The sequence below is a fragment of the Aquarana catesbeiana genome, linkage group LG02, assembly GCF_042186555.1.
Source record: "Aquarana catesbeiana isolate 2022-GZ linkage group LG02, ASM4218655v1, whole genome shotgun sequence".
Taxonomy (NCBI): domain Eukaryota; kingdom Metazoa; phylum Chordata; class Amphibia; order Anura; family Ranidae; genus Aquarana; species Aquarana catesbeiana.
This window is the reverse complement of record NC_133325.1, coordinates 776,230,002-776,246,798: the sequence shown is the minus strand read 5'-3', so window position 1 is coordinate 776,246,798 and position 16,797 is coordinate 776,230,002. Positions and strand designations below refer to the sequence as shown.

The 16,797-nt window shown below is 43.4% G+C and overlaps 1 protein-coding gene across 6 annotated transcripts in view; it reads right to left on the bottom strand.

Moving 5' to 3' along the window:
- ILDR2 (immunoglobulin like domain containing receptor 2) overlaps positions 1-16,797 on the bottom strand; it is a 446,131-nt gene that overhangs the window by 15,943 nt on the left and 413,391 nt on the right. For 3 of the 6 annotated variants that reach the window (XM_073617373.1, XM_073617376.1, XM_073617377.1), the window contains 2 exons: positions 16,021-16,216; positions 11,389-13,354 (listed from right to left, as the gene is read on the bottom strand). In XM_073617373.1, coding sequence (XP_073473474.1) covers positions 12,664-13,354; positions 16,021-16,216 — 887 coding nt within the window. In that variant the 3' untranslated portion in view covers positions 11,389-12,663. Of the gene's footprint in view, positions 1-4,801; positions 4,825-8,153; positions 11,333-11,388; positions 13,355-16,020; positions 16,217-16,797 lie in introns of those variants that run through there. The other 3 variants (XM_073617378.1, XM_073617375.1, XM_073617374.1) reach the window with 2 other exon arrangements.

Below are 16,797 nucleotides of genomic sequence, written 5' to 3'. Positions count from 1 at the left end.
TTTCCCTTCACTTCCTGTCCCTAAGCCAAACAGGAAGTGAGAGGAAATCTCCGCAAATTAAAGGAATTTCTTGGGGACACCACCCCAGCTCACCAGAACTAGTGTCCCCATTGGAAGATTTCCCATATATTACTTTTCTGGGGACAACCCAAAATTTGGGGTTTTCTTTTTTACTTTCACGTTCAATGATAATGGTAAACAAGACAAATAAGGAGGGTGAATCTCCTTAACGGGGGGCTCTAATTCCTCTCCACTCTATCCAAAACTAAAAAAAAAAGTTTTGCCTTTAGTTATACTTTAAGCTTCTTCTATTTTTTAGTTCCTAGGATCTGCGATCTCTACTTCCATGTTTGTAGTGTGAATTGTCCTTTAAACTGGGGGGGGGGGGAGGGATTTGATTAACTAATGCGATATTAAACCCAAAAACATCAATTTAATATACTGCAGCTTACCAATTCTTCAATGTGATGATTGCATTCGTTTTTTTCCTTTAATTTCACCTTGTGATCTGGCCAGTAACACATTTCCTGTCTTAGGGTGCCTTCATTTTGAACGTAGGGGCAATATTGACACCTTTGGGCGGCAGCTTTGTCAATCTGGGAACAGGGGAGTGTTAGACGGACTAATAGATTTCCGATGGAGTTGACTAACAAATTAAAGCTGACCTCCATATAACACTTTTTAGGAAGTTACATCAACTGTTTTTTTTTTTTTTTTTTTTTTTTAAGGTTTTAAATAAATGAATAAACACTGTTTCATTGTAAGCACCCCTGCTAGTGGTAAATGGTTTGTCTTAACACTTTAACTGCCATTTTTTGCTGGACAGCTTGGTATCTTAAAGGAAGTTGAAAAATAACAGACTCACTGGCTGGATAACCGGGTGAAAATAAAGAGAAAGTATCCTAGAAAAAAGAAAACAAATGCAGATTGCGTCTTTAAAGTGTAACTATGGGCAAAAAATAAAAATGACACACGTGATGTATTTTGTCAATAGCATTAAAGCGGAGTTCCACCCAACTTTTGAACTTTTTTCTTAAAGGAAAGACCACCCCTCCACCGCTCGTTTTTGTATATATATATATATATATTTTTTTTTTTCACTTACCTTAGTGGGAAACAGGTGAACTTCCATCCCATGTCCTCTTCTGACTCTGCCCTCCCCCCCCCCCCGCTGCCTTCTGGGACCTGTGTGTGTCCCAGAAGACGACTGGGCCATTCAGAAAGTGCCATGCACATGCGCAGTAGGAAACTGGCGGTGAAGCTTGAAGGCTCCACTTCCAGTTTCCCTTAGCTACTATGGCGGCGCCTGCACCTGATCCCATCGACCGTTTGGCCTGGGGGGGGGGGGAGGGGGCGACATCGCGGGCTCCCTGGACAGGTAAGTGTCCTTATTCAAAGTCAGCAGCTACAGTATTTGTAGCTGCTGACTTTTTTAAAAAAAAACTTTTTTTTCAGGGTGGAACACGGCTTTAAAGTGGAACTAAACTCTTCTCTACTTACCTGCCATCTAATGTCGTGGGCTTTTCTTTTGCTGGTGCTTCTATCCTTGCCCGTTCTTCTATAGTTTGGCCTTTTCTGGCAATCTTGATTGGCCAGTCAGGGAAGCAACCCCCGTTCATGCACACTGAAGGTAATTCATCTTGGCACCAAGGCATGCTGAGAATCAGTGGCGGCCTGTAATGTAAGGCGCATGGGCATCGCCCACCCTATCCATGAGTCCGGCCCCCTAATCTACATACAGGGCGCCAGACGCATGGATTCCAATGTTTTTTTTTTTTTAAGCACACGAGTAGAGCCCGAGGCTCTAATAGGCTTCAAAAAAGGGCGGGCTCGGGGGGCACAGCGCCCCCTGACCTGACCAAAAAATATACCACCAGTGGCCACTGCTGAGAATGTACCCTGAGCTGCACATACGCCACTCAGAAGAAGCATTGCTGGCAGGCAGGTAACACGCTTTTATTACCGGAAAGATAATATGGAGTCTCTTTTGCAAGAATAGCTTGCCTGCCAGCCAACATGGATCTGCCAGCACCGCTCCGTTCAATGAAAGTCCACTGTTCGATTGACTTTTGGTGAAGGAGCCTGTTGGGAAATGATTGGCCAAACAGTGACTGCACCCCATCTACGACAGGCACTGTACTGGTATGCTGAAAACCACCGGCTGAAAAAAATTCAATAGCCAAGCAGGGAAGATTCATTCATCTGCACTGTTAGCATGGATGGAGGAATCTGTTAGATTTCTTTTGTTAAAGCCCAAATCCAGGCAAAAAAAAATGGGGCTGTGCCAACACTGTATGGGTTAACTGCTAGTCTTTGTCTAAGGCAGGGGTCTCCAAACTTTCTAAACAAAGGGCCAGTTTACTGTCCTGAAGACTTTAGAGGGGGGTAAGACTGTGGCCATTGGGAGTAGAAAAGGTCCTGATGTCAGTGGGAAAAAAATAATGCCCCATCGTTTGTTTCAGTGAGAGTAATTACTCCCCATCATTGGTGTCAATAAGAGTAATTTTGCCTCATCTTGAGAGTAATTTTTCCCCATCATTGGTGTCAATGAAAGGAATTGCACCCCATTACTGATGCCATTGAGCCCCATTGTTGGTGTCATTGGGAGGAATTGCACCCCATCTTTGGTGTCAATGGGAGTAATTGTGCCCCATCATTGGTGTCAATGAGAGTAATTTTTCCCCATCATTGGTGTCAATAAGAGTAATTTTGCCTCATCTTGAGAGTAATTTTTCCCCATCATTGGTGTCAATGAGAGGAATTGCACCCCATTACTGATGCCATTGAGCCCCATTGTTGGTGTCATTGGGAGGAATTGCACCCCATCTTTGGTGTCAATGGGAGTAATTGTGCCCCATCATTGGTGTCAATGAGAGGAATTGCACCCCATTACTGATGTCATCAGGCTCCATTGGGAGGAATTGCACCCCATTATTGGTGTCAATAAGAGTTATTGTGCCCCATCATTGGTGTCAATGAGAGGAATTGCACCCCATCATTGGTGTCAATGAGAGTCATTTTGCCCCATCATTGGTGTCAATGAGAGGAATTGCACCCCATTACTGATGCCATTGGGCCCCATTGTTGGTGTCAGCGAGAGGAATTGTGCCCCATCAGGGGTGATATTGGGAGGAATTGTGCCCATTTCATTGATGTCAGTGTGAAGAATTATGCCCCATTGGTATCAGTGTTGGTATCAGTGGAAAAAATAGTGCCCCAAGGGCTGGATAAAAGCAAAGGGCTGCATGTGGCCCTCGGGCCACAGTTTGGAGACCACTGGTCTAAGGGATTGGAGAACAGGGAAATACTTACCTAAGGATCCTCCGATCCTCCCTGCACAAGACAGATCCCTGTGTCTCTTGCCCAACCACAATCTAGTGGTTTTGTGTTGTGGACTGTTCCTGATGTAATCACATCCATATACCTAGCTCTGGACATGAGGAAGTCGGGAACAGTCCACCGCTGGATCCTGGGAGAGCACCATTTGCCGGTGGAGCGGAGAATCAGGTGTGTATAAGCTTTCTCCAATCCCCTGCACAGCCCCACTGCATGGGAAAACGTTTTTTTGCCCGGAGTTGGGCTTTAAGCTTGCAGGAGAAAAAAATCTATTGGTGTACGGCCAGGTTAAAGCAAAGTAAAATCATTTAACTGTTTCGTAGAACAATTACAGTCAAGGCATGCTGTGATTGATAACTGTCACAAGTGCTCTCAACTCAACCGTCAAGCCATCAAATGGCTGGTGTCATAACTGATCACATGGGCAGTGCCACGGCAAATGCAGATCAAACAGAGGCCAAGATGGCAACTTTCTTGGCTGTAAAAAAATAGAAGGGTTTAGTTCTGCTTTAAGACATAGGGGGAGATAAACTAAAACTGAAGAGTGCAAATTCTGGTCTAGCTGTGCATGGTAGCCAATCAGCTTCCAGGTTTTATTGTCAAAGCTTAATTGAACAAGCTGAAGTTAGAAGCTGATTGGCTACCATGCACAGCTGCACCAGATTCTAACTACTCCAGTTTTAGTGAATCTCCCCCCTTTCACACCAGCAGACCAATCAGATCCGCCTGTCTGTTTTTCAGGCATACCCGATCAGACCACCCATTGCTCTCTGTCACCCGCCGGCATCCGATCCAACCCTATCCACTAAAAACAGACGGATGGGGATACGTTTGACATCCGTCCGGTGACAGTCAGATGGAAATGGACAGGCAGTCAGTTTCCATCAGACCACCCCATAGAGAACAGTGGGCTGTGTCCGTGTCTGCTTTGCATAGCGGAGCGGACACAGACCTGTTTTTAGCCAGCTCAGCGAGGATCAGCGGAGAGATCCCCCCCCCCCCCGCTGAGCAGGCGGATCCGCTTGGACGGATTCTGCTTCGTCTGAAAGGGGCCATATGATTAACAGCTGACCTTTGTAAGCACTCCTGGCAGTTTGCCCCAACCCCTATAACTGTCAATTTTGCTGGACAGCTTGGCCTGTATGGAAAGTGGAAACATAACAGACATACTGGCAGGATCAACAGGTTATAAAATGACGTTACAGGGAGATAAAAACAAAAAACTGCTGTGTTAATCCTAGTGACATTGTGCATCATATATGTCATTTTTGATTTTGCCCAAAGTTTTACTTTAATCATGGCTGGGGTTGATGAGGTCACTTTAATCATGGCCGGGGTTGATGAGGCGGCCTTTCCTCGTAGCATCTATCCATGTATAACAGCAATTAATGAATGAGGAATGTGAAAAAAAATCACTGTGTAATGCAATATGATGAACTTCATGCAACTGTGAGATATAACTTACATTAAAGTGGGAATATATCTCTTCTGATAGATAAAAAAAATCAGAAATGTAAACTTAAAAGTCAAAATCTTAAAAGAAAAAAAAAACACAACTGCAGCTTTTTAATATATATGCATTATAATCCCAAAAAACACTACAATAAAAATTACCAAACTAAATATCTAACATAAAAAAATGAAAGAAATTAACACAGTACATTCAAACTAAAGTCATAATAAAACTTGTTCAGTTTGTTGTCCATTTTTCATTTTTCAGCAGCCAATCAAATGTATGAAAACAAATTCAGTGTAATCAGAGCGCATTCGGAAACAGATACAAAACAAAAAAAAAAAACCCTCTACTCATGTTTTAAAGTAAATCCAGAGAGAAATAATTCATTTTTTTTAAACATTCTCATGACTTTTGTGAGTATCAGAAATGATGCAAAACTTGATACATGATGGGTAAAGCAATAATATTTTTTGAACAAAAAAACCCAAAAAACCCAAAACAACAAAATCAGGGGGGCACATGAGTAGCACCATTTCCATGTAAACAATAGAAATGAGCAAGATTCACAGACAAGGTGACAGAAAAGAAATAATTAGAAATGTATTTTTCGTAACTTGAAACATTTGCAACAAAGTTAAAAAAAATGGGACATGCTTTTGAAAACAGTCAAAAAAAAAAAAAAAAAAAAAACGAATATTATTTTCGGTATGATTTTAAAATTCCTTCATTTAAAGCCCAACTGAAGGTTCAGTTTAAAATGGCTAAATACTTTCCAGGTGCACCAAAACTAACAGCTGTGCAAAATCTTAGGACCCTTAGACTGTGATCAGGTCCGCTTGTCAGTTTTTTCAGATGGACCTGATCGGATGGCCCACGTATACCGATCCTGATCGGATGGTCCACGTATACCGATCCTGATCGGATGGTCCACGTATACCGATCCTGATCGGACGGTCCGCATATACCGATCCTGATCGGATGGCCCACGTATACCGATCCTGATCGGATGGTCCACGTATACCGATCCTGATCGGATGGTCCACGTATACCGATCCTGATCGGATGGTCCACGTATACCGATCCTGATCGGATGGTCCACGTATACCGATCCTGATCGGATGGTCCACGTATACCGATCCTGATCGGATGGTCCACGTATACCGATCCTGATTGGATGGTCCACGTGGATCGGCAGGTGTAAACAGACTTGTGTCTGTTTACACGCACCTACCTCCAATCCGCTAAAAAAATACGGAAGGGTATCTGTCCCCCTCTGTCTAAGTAGATTGGGAGGGCAGTTGGTCCGTTTACATCCGGCCACACATAGAGCAGGCTCTGTCTGTTTCCATTGTATAAACTGAGTGGACATGGACCTGTCATCCACCTGCTAAGCTAAGCAGAGGATCAGTGGACAGATCTGCTGAGCAAATCGGATTTTGCCTCATGTGAAAGGGGCCAAACTTAGGAGCAGACTGGGCCAGGGGGCAATTGACCCCCCCAGCCACTCTGATGCTCTATAAAAAGGCTGCAGACATGCTTAAAGACTTCCAGGTGAAGAGGAGTAAAAAGTCCCCACTGGAGTCCTACTGAGTGTGGGATGAGGGGAAAGACAGAGCGCAGGCTAGCCCTACCCCCAACCCCCCCCCCCCCCCCGGCATGGATGGTGTATGTCATATCTGAGCAGAGGCTGACTCCGCACCCTACCGGAGGCTCTCCTCCCCCAGCCAACCCCAACCGTGCTGCTCTGGCTCTTCCCTGCAGCCCAGTTCGGGAACCCAGAGTCAGTGGAGCAGGCGCTGTCCAGACCGAATCGCCCAGAGAGCAGAGAGTACCTGGGATGGGGGAAGAAGGAGAGCAGGAAGGGGACAGAGTCGCTGCACCATGGGCCAAAAACTGCTGGTCAGTCGCTGGCCAAACAGTTTGTTGAATTTAGGAAGTAGCCACATCTTGTATAGAAAAGCCTATCCTCTTGTCAGCATTGTGCAGAGAATGACCCTTGCTCCCAGTGTAGAAACAGCAGTCTCTCTGCAGAGATCTGACACCCTCCCTGTTGACGTATAGCTCTGCAATCAGCTCCATGTGTGAGCTTTGCTGAATGGTCTGTGTCAGTGAGGGGCGTGTCAGACCTCTGCAGACAGATTAAAGCTTCCACACAGACAGCGAGGGGTTTATTTACTAAAACTGAGTGCAGACTCTGGTGCACCTGTGCATGGTAGCCAATCAGCTTCCAACTTCAGCTTGTTCAGTTAAAGCGGAGTTCCACCCAAAAGTGGAACTTCCGATTTAAGCACTTTGCATGCATATATACCGTTTCCCCGAAAATAAGAACTAGCGTGATTGTCGGTGATGGCTGCAATATAAGACCTACCCCCAAATAAGCCCTGCCCTGTTTCCCCGAAAATAAGCCCTACAAGGACTGTAACTAGGGCTTATTTGGGGGGTAGGGCTTATATTGCAGCCATCACTGACAATCACGCTAGGTCTTATTTTCGGGGAAACTATGGCCTCAGAGTTTCTTGAGTATGCCTCACTGTTGAACCTAACATACAGTATCTCACAAAAGTGAGTACACCCCTCACATTTTTGTATATATTTTATTATATCTTTTCATGTGACAACACTGAAGAAATGACACTTTGCTACAATGTAAAGTAGTGAGTGTACAGCTTGTATAACAGTGTAAATTTGCTGTTCCCTCAAAATAACTCAACACACAGCCATTAATGTCTAAACCGCTGGCAACAAAAGTGAGTACACCCCTACATGAAAATGTCCAAATTGGGGCCAATTAGCCATTTTCCCTCCCCGGTGTCATGTGACTCGTTAGTGTTACAAGGTCTCAGGTGTGAATGGGGAGGGAGCATGATCACCTTCCTTTGGAGACTGGGCTGCAGGGCAGTATTCCATCATGATAATGACCCCAAACACACCTCCAGGACGGCCACTGCCTTGCTAAAGAAGCTGAGGGCAAAGGTGATGGACTGGCCAAGCATGTCTCCAGACCTAAACCCTATTGAGCATTGGTGGGGCATCCTTAAACGGAAGGTGGAGGAGCGCAAGATCTCTAACATCCACCAGCTCTATGATGTCATCATGGAGGAGTGGAAGAGGACTCCAGTGGTAACCTGTGAAGCTCTGGTGACCTCCATGCCCAAGAGGGTTAAGGCAGTGCTGGAAAATAATGGTGGCCACACAAAATATTGACACTTTGGGCCCAATTTGGACATTTTCACTTAGGGGTGTACTCACTTTTGTTGCCAGCGGTTTAGACATTAATGGCTGTGTGTTGAGTTATTTTGAGGGGACAGCAAATTTACACCATTATACAAGCTGTTCACTCACGACTTTACATTGTAGCCAAGTGTCATTTCTTCAGTGTTGTCACATGAAAAGATGGAACAAAATATTTACAAAAAATGTGAGGGGTGTACTCACTTTTGTGAGATACTGTATATATATATATATATATATCCATCTAAGGTCTATTTATCCCACTGCCTCAAAATTAGAACCAATTCCTTGCTTTCAATTATCATCACGCTGAGCACACAGAGAAGTTACAGTGGCCTGGCTATATCTGCTCCCATGCTCGCCCATGGATTTCTTCTTTGACGCCCCTTTGTGGCTGTTGACTGGCTGTGCCTGACCTTGGGTGCTTCATTCCCTCTCTATTCTCCTGAAGATGTGGGTAACCGCAAAACACATTGAGCCTGGTGGCCTACACTAATGCATCCGCTCTGGAGTAGCTTCCCTGGTAGAGGTGACCCCAATGGTAGGGGTGTAGAAACCATCACAAGGGATCTATATGTATTTATTTTGGCCTCATGGATTTTTATAATGTATTTTGTACATAATAAAATGTATTTGTTTTTAACCAAACCTTGTAATGTCTTGTGACAGAAAATCCTGTAGCCCCACTACAATCAATCTTCTTTTCACAATATTTAGCATGTGGGTACCTATATTCTAGATTAATATTTCCTTCTGAGCAATAATTTAGAATTGATCAACTTGGGTACATTCAGCCTGCCCATACGAGGGGGTGCTGATAAATATTGAGCCTTACCCAGAAAAAAAATTGAGCTAGGAAGCTGTAAATTGCAGGGTGTACTGGCCAATTTGTCTATATTCAATGGTGCAAAAAATCAACTACCTATGATTTCAACTTATCTTTCTTTTTCAGGTCCAAAATGAACATGGCAGCACCTCCAGAAAAATTCAAAGTGGAAGAGCATAGGATCATAATCAAGTTCCTGTTTCTCCAAGGGAAAGGTGCGAAGCAGATCCATGATGAAATGTCACAAACTTTGGGTGTCAGTGGCCCTTCATATGCAACAGTTAAACGTTGGGTTGTCAATTTCAAAACTGGCCATTTCAGTGTTAAAAGTGAGAAACCCAGTGGAAGGCCTGTTTCTGTCTCTGTGCCTGCAAATGTGAAAGCCATCCATGATATGATCATGGAGGACCGCCGAATATCAGCCAAAAGTATTGCCACATATCTGGGAATATCACGTGAGAGAGTTGTTGCCATTATCCACAACGACTTGGAAATGAGAAAGCTTGCAGCAAAGTGGATCCCAAAACTTTTTACACCCGAACAAAAGAGGAAAACGCGTGGAGACATCGGTGGCTGTTTTAGAAAATTTTGCAAGAAATTAGTCAGATTTTCTGGACAAACTGGTAACTGGTGATGAGACATGGCTCTACTGTTATGATCCTGAGACAAAGGAACAGTCTGAGGAATGGAGGCAGAGTGGTTCCTCCAGGCCAAAGAAGTTCCGTGTGCAAAGGTCAGTGCAGAAGCAAATGGCAACAGTTTTCTGGGATAAGAAGGGAGTTCTGCTGGTGGACTACCTCCAAAAGGGTTCAACCATCAATGCAACATATTACTGTGCTTTATTGACAAAGTTGAGGCAAAATATCAAGGAAAGATGTCGAGGAAAGCTCTCGAAAGGTTTCATCCTGTTGCATGACAACACCTTGTCACACACTGTAGGTGAAACAATGGCAAAACTGGTACCTCCTTAGGCATTCAAGTGATGCCCCATCCACCCTATTTGTCTGTCCTGGCTCCTTCTGACTATCATCTGTTCCCCAATCTCAAAAAACACCTAAAGGGACAATGATTTGGCAGTGTTCTGGAGGCAACTAATGCTGCAAATGGGTGGTTACATGAGCAGTCGGAAGAATTTTATTTGCAGGGACTTAAAGTGGTTGAAAACCCACTTTAAAAAAAAAAACTATCACCTGCAAGACAACGGCATAATGAGCTAGTATGCATAGCTCACCTGAGATCGAAGCCCTCGTTGTGGTGCCCGTACACCCCTCTGGCGGTCAACATCACTCCCGGGGGATACTTCCTGGTATCGCGGCTCTGGCGCTGTGATTGGCTGGAGCCGCGACGACGTCACTCCCGCGCATGTGCGCGGTAATGGCACACTCACTGAAGCAACGGCACATACGTGCCATTGCTTCAGTTTGTGTCAGTGCGCAAATACAGGGGATATCTCCTAAACCTGCACATATCCTGGGTAGCTACAGGTAAGCCTTATTATAGGCGTACCTGTAGCACAAAGTGGTCTGTAAGGGTTTACAACCACTTTAAGAAGCTGCAGGACAGATGTCGCAAGTGCACTGACTTCCTGGGGAAATATGTAGAATAGTGTGCCAGTTACAGCTTCCTAGCTCAGTTTTATCTGGGTAAGGCTCAATACTTATCAGCACCCCCTTGTACATGGTTCGAATCGAGATTGGAACCATCAATGGTCGGCTTAAGACGCATCTTTTCTTTTGATGCACCTGGAAAGTATTTAGCTGCTGTTAACTGAGAGTTTAATTGGGCTTTACGAATCTTTTGCTTGCTGTTTTGGGCCAGTGCCATTTTTAAAATCAATTTTGTTGGTCAAACAAAATAAAATAAAAATTTGCAAAAAAAAAAAAACCCATTTCTAATATTACAAATATTAATATGAATTGTATTTCCAATGTGAAAGCTATGTCCATGAATTCTGCCCACTGCATACAAAAAGACACCACTGGTCCTTCTTTGGGACAGTGTGAATGAGAGGCACAAAGAGGTCTTAATGGTACAAAAATAACACTGAGTGTGAGACATAAGGAATGTTGGAGCATGGAGGCATCGATCACCCCTATCAATTTATCTAGGAGAAAATGTTTGTTAAAATATTCTAAGGCTAGTCCTTCCAGAACCTAAAAATCACAGCAACTTGTGATGCCCTGCTATCCCTCCAGATTATTATTATTATTTTTTTTTTTTGTTTGAGGTCCATTAGACTCTGGGTTGTATACCCTGCAGGAGACCAGTGCTCCAACTTAAGGCCCAAGGCACATGGTCTCCTGTCCAGTGGTAAATAGGCTAGTTAAAGGTCTTCCACGTCAAGAAGGGAATCCTTGGAGCACAGTGGCTCATGGCTCTGTCATTCGTAAACCAGGACTGCCTCAGTGCCTCCTCCAATGAGAATCTTCCTTAAGTCTTTCACGATGTCAGACAACGAGGGACATTCTGTTTGGGAAATCACCCTGCGAAAAATAATAAACAGTAAGATGTGAACATGACAAAAATGGAAAAAAAAAAACAAAACAAAATGATAAAACTCTCCCTGACCTCGAGGACTTTGAATTAAAAATCCCCTGTCTATACTTTAAAAAAAAAAATGGCGCCTTTTTTGTCATCAATACATTCAAACTACACACAGGGCATCATAAGCTGCGGCAAGACACGATGTACAACCCACGTTCAATTTTTTTTATAAAACAAACGGGTAACACTAATGAGATCTCTTTCATAAGGGCAGGCTATGGTGATTGATGTCAAATGTGTGACTCATGACAAGGATGAAAGAACACACAAGATGAAATATGAATAGGTGGGGGAGTTATATACTGGATGGTTGGGATTACGCATTTTATTTCTCTTTAATTGTGGCGGTGAAATATTGATTTGCCCCATTGGCTGTTTTCCCTCATTCTTTGTGTAAAAACAACACAACTATAAAAAAGAGAGAAGAGAAATAACTAATGATCCAACAATAAAGGAAACCAACCATCTTGTTTTCAATTTTTTTTTTTTTCTTGTTCCAAGTGAATACATTTAATATTTTTCAAAAAGTTTAATTTTCGACATGTAAAAAGCTGCCACACTTACAATTTCATATAAAGTAATTTGGGAACAAAAATAATATGCAGCAGCAACACAAACAATTTCATTTTTGAACATGTTTTGGTCATGTATAATATATTTTTTTTTTTTTTTTTTTATTATTGACACCAAAAATAATGTCTGGTCAAGAAAATTTAAAAGTCTTCTGTTGCAGCTTTTTTTTTTTTTTTTTTTTAATAATTTAAAGACGATGCAGGTTATAAGTTTCTACTACAATTCAATCTAAGTTTCATAATATCAAGATAATAACCACAAGATCACCCTTAAAGAGTGGAACTGCCCGAAACTCCCAGACTGAATTTTGTTTTTTTGTTTTTTTTATTTCTTTACAAAGAAATTAGACTCAGACAAAATTTTCCCAATTTTTCACCATGCCTTCACAAGACAATTACATCTGGAGTCCAAATGTACAGAATGTAAAAAAAAAGAGACATTATTTAAAATACCCAATGTCCATTTCGTGGAGAATTGTCCGAACAGCCCATGTTTTTCCCGTGTTACTTGTTTTATTGACATACCCGAAAAAAAGTGGACAAGAACACGTCCCTTTTCGAAAGGTGGTAGAACGATATTGAAGAGCTGCTTTTATACAGCATGCATTTTCAATGTTTATGGTCCACAAACATCTCCGAAATGGCACAATATATCATATAAGAATGTCCACACACACACATCCTCCCCACTCTTTTCCTTAAATTTTTGACAACGCCCTCCAACCCCATTTGGCCTGTGACCCATTCATGTAAAAAAAGAAGGCTTTTCTCACTGTTTTACTGGGCTGCTCCTTTTTCTTCCTCTTGTCGGAGGCGCTGAGATAGGAATGTTCTCTTGAACGAAACGGGAGAGCCCTGGCAAGCTCTCTTTCGCTGTAGGGAGGAAGCGAGTCTTCTTCCTCAACTTTGTTATGGTCCTTTCCTTCTCCAGTCTTGATTGTTGGAGATCGACCGTAGCTGCGGCTTGAATTTTGCCGTGGGGTGATGCTGGTTTCCTCGATACCCCTTGACTTCCGTTCTAGAATACTGCTAAGGTAAGCGTCATCGTAACTCTGTCCCATTCTAGATATCCTTTTGGGAAGATGCTTGTCCTCTGGGGCTCGTATCCTAGAAGGGCTGAATGACCAGCCTCGTTCATTGTCTGAAAAGAGCTCCCTTCCATAGTTTCGTTTTCCATAGTAGTCTTCGGTTGAGCTGTCCTGGTAGACTGATCTTCCTCTTGACTCAGATCGCTCAAACCTTGGTCCTGAGCAAGGGCCCCGACTGTCGGCCCTCCGGGGCCTCTGTTTATATGAGTCTGCAAATGCTGCTAACTCATCAGTAGAAACAGCTTGAACTGCCATGGGAAAGGATTTCCTTTCTAAGACTTCAGATGTTGGTCTTTGAAGGCTGTGAAGAAAGATCAATGTATAGTTGAGGTGCTAAAATCTATGCAAGATTTATTTATGCATAGTCATTTTTGAGAACAGTGATGTCTTATAAAAACCAATGTTGATCCTAACAAGTAAAGACTAATTCCAACCAATCTATTCTTTTGTAGTTCTTGGAGTGAGGAAATAAAGACAGTCAGGAAGATCAAAAGAAAAAGGAAAAAGAAGGAAGGCAGGAGAGCCCTTATTAAACAAAAAACAGAAGGAATATGGTTGAATACTGTACATCTGGTGAGGTTGTGGTTGACCATAAGAGATGGTATCTGTAACCTTTGATGAGTTCTTATGGAGAGTAGATCTGTCTCCGCGAAGGTTGTGAAATGATTGCTTGGGGTAGGCTAGTGCTAGGTCTGCTTGGGGAATGTTGGGATTGTATAAAGTCAGATAAAAAAAGCCCAAAGGTATCTACTGTTGCACAGGCACCCTTGGATGGATTTATTACATGCTTCAAAAAACTGTATAAACTTCAGAAGAACGTTACTTTCTTGGTAAAAATATATGTATTTAAATATCAATCCAACATTGAACACCATTGGTGTTTAATAAATATTTCTTTACCAAGAAAGTAACGCTCTTTGGGCCTTTCTGTGAAGAACATCATAGGGTTCCCACAGTAAACTGCATAATGGATTTATTCACAGGCACCTCGGCTATAGTAGAAACCCTTGGGCTCTTTCATCTGTACAGTTGATTCTAGTTAAAATGTTTTAGAGTTGTTTAAATTTGACTTGGGAAAGTAAAAAGGCCCCATCAAGCTTTTATTGCTGTCTATGACCTCTGTTGTGGAGAATGTACCTAATTTCCTGTCTCTGTGACACCAGGACATGAAATGAGAAGAGCGGATGTCACCAAGACTGGAAAACATGGAAAGTACTGCTAAACTGGGAAAGGTTTTAAGACTTCACACATTTTAACTGTTGCAGTTTGTGTCTCCATTGCAGAGGTTTCCCATTACTTCCTGGCCATATGGTTAAAGGAAAAGTAGGGCCAAACCTCTTTTAGGCCCTTTTCACACTTATACGACTTGTCCCACGATTTTGTACCGCAAAATCGTATGACAAGTCATTCTCCATGATTTTCAATGACTACCATTCATATTGGCATGACTTTAAGTCGTGCTGACTTCAAAGTAGTCCCTGCACTACTTTGGTCCAACTTCCATGCGAGTTGATGTCCATAGACCTCAATGTTAAACCCTCAAGTAGCATGCAAATCGTACCTGAATAATATAGACATGATTTCAGTACGACTTTGTAAGCACAAGCTGAGAAGGTTAATGAGAGGTTAATGCCAAAGTTGTGGCAAAGTCATACAAAGTAGTACTGCTCCCAAATCGCGGCAAAATCGCTGTAAAATCACGCGACTTTGAAGTCGCACAAGTGTAAAAGGGGCCTAAGCCTTACTTCTCCTGGGGATCACAGGAGTGCACTTCATTCTGCACTCCTGTGATTCGTTTTCAGCCGATAGCGGGCAAGAATCCACTGTCGGTTGACGTCATACAGCCGGTCCAGTCTCTGGAGAGATTCTGACTTTAATGTCGGCATTCATCCAGATGCCTGGACCACCAGCTGGCTCAGCCTTTCAGCACCCTGCTGAGAGCCCAAGTCAGATGCTCCCGCCCCCTGCACAGCCCGGCAGTCCAGTGAGTGCTGGAGGGGCAGAGCAGAGAGCTGGTGTCTGACAGTCACCAACTCTCTGCTCAGTGATAACCCAGAACTGAGACACCAGTGGTCTTTGATTGCTCAGTTCTCTTAAAAGTGCTGGGAGACCGATGCTGCATCCACCTAGCTGACTATGACCTTTTTGGTTTTTTTTTTTGGATTCCTGAACTTGTCTTTTAAACCCCCCCCCCCCCCAATGGGGGCACACACTGGGAAATAAATCCTTGCAGAAACACAACCTGCCGTTCCCCATACCCTTCAACAGTCATGGCCCTCTCTTGTCTTGGGATGTCCTCTCTTTTTCTTGTCATAACTGTTAACGGTGGGAGCAGGAGAGAAAAAGCATGCCCGTTCTGACCCCCAGTGATCTTGGAGACATGAGGACCACATAACATGGTTATATATTTAACAGTCACATGGTTAAAAGAAAACTAAAAATTTAGAAACTGTGTTCAGATGTCCCCTGATAAGTCAGAGTTAGAGCTTTCCAATCAGCAGAAAGCAGGACATTTTTTGACTGGGTAGCGCCAGCTCTGATTCAGCTGGAGGGGTGTGGGGGGGTCGTGTCAGACCTTTTAACTTGTATTTACAATCAGACCATGCATTGGAGGTTAATTTCTAAAACTGGGGAGTGCTAAATCTGGTGCAACTCTACACCCGAAACCAATCAGCTTCCAGGTTTTATTGTGAAAGCTTAATTGAACAATCTGAAAGTTAGAAGCTGATTGGCTACCATCCACAGCTGCACCAGATTATGAGTGCTCCAGTTTTAGTAAACCATCCCCATGGTATGCTCAGCTCTACATTTCGTCTCTGTCCCCTTCTACATTAGCTTCACAGATTGTACAATATGATAGTAGTATGACTGGACAGCTTTAGCCATTCCCAGTAGATCAGGGGCACAGTATATATTTCATTGCTGTATGCCGACATATATGAATATTCTTGGGACACATTTACTCACCTACTCCTGAAACTCTCTCGGTCATCCCTGAATTTGGAGGACCTTGTGGTTCCCCCGACTACGCCAGACCAATACTCTGCATCCCCATCGACATTACAGCTGGAGGGGAGAGGCTTCCTGCGGACTTGACGATAGGAACGATTGTAGTGTGAGTTGTCGTCGTGCAGGGAACTCAACTCCGAGATTGTGTGGCTGTCTAGGAAAGGAAATGCAAGTGATACAAGTATAAGGGGAGATCACATTAGCTATAATTTCCCTGAAAACGACAAGACTAAAAAGACAATGTAATACAAGAGGCCATTACTGTGTACAGAGTGAGCATGGATATGGTAACATTTATATTTGACAGTGGATCTGAGGAGTAGAGAGCGAAGGTCTGGGGCTGAATTGTCCCCCTCCTCTTACCCCTTGTACTTACAGACCACACTGTGAAGCATCTTCTTCTTCATCCCTCCAGCCATGAGATAAGGGGATAGAGGGAAAAAAGGCAGCCTGACCTCACTGCACAGCAGCGCTGTGTTAAGTCTGAGGGACTGAGTCTCAGCCCCTGCTCTCTATTGCCACCTGCAGGCTGGAGGGAGGAGAAAGCCTAATCCTCTCTCCAGCTGCAGCTATCTGTCGCTGCTCCTTCTGACAGAAGTGATACTGCAATCACTCCAGTCAGTGAACAGAGGGATCAGTGGGTCTTAGGAGTAGAGAGCGAAGGTCTGGGGCTGAGTTGTCCCCCTCCTCTTCCCCCTTGTACTTACAGACCACACAGTGAAGCATCTTCTTCTT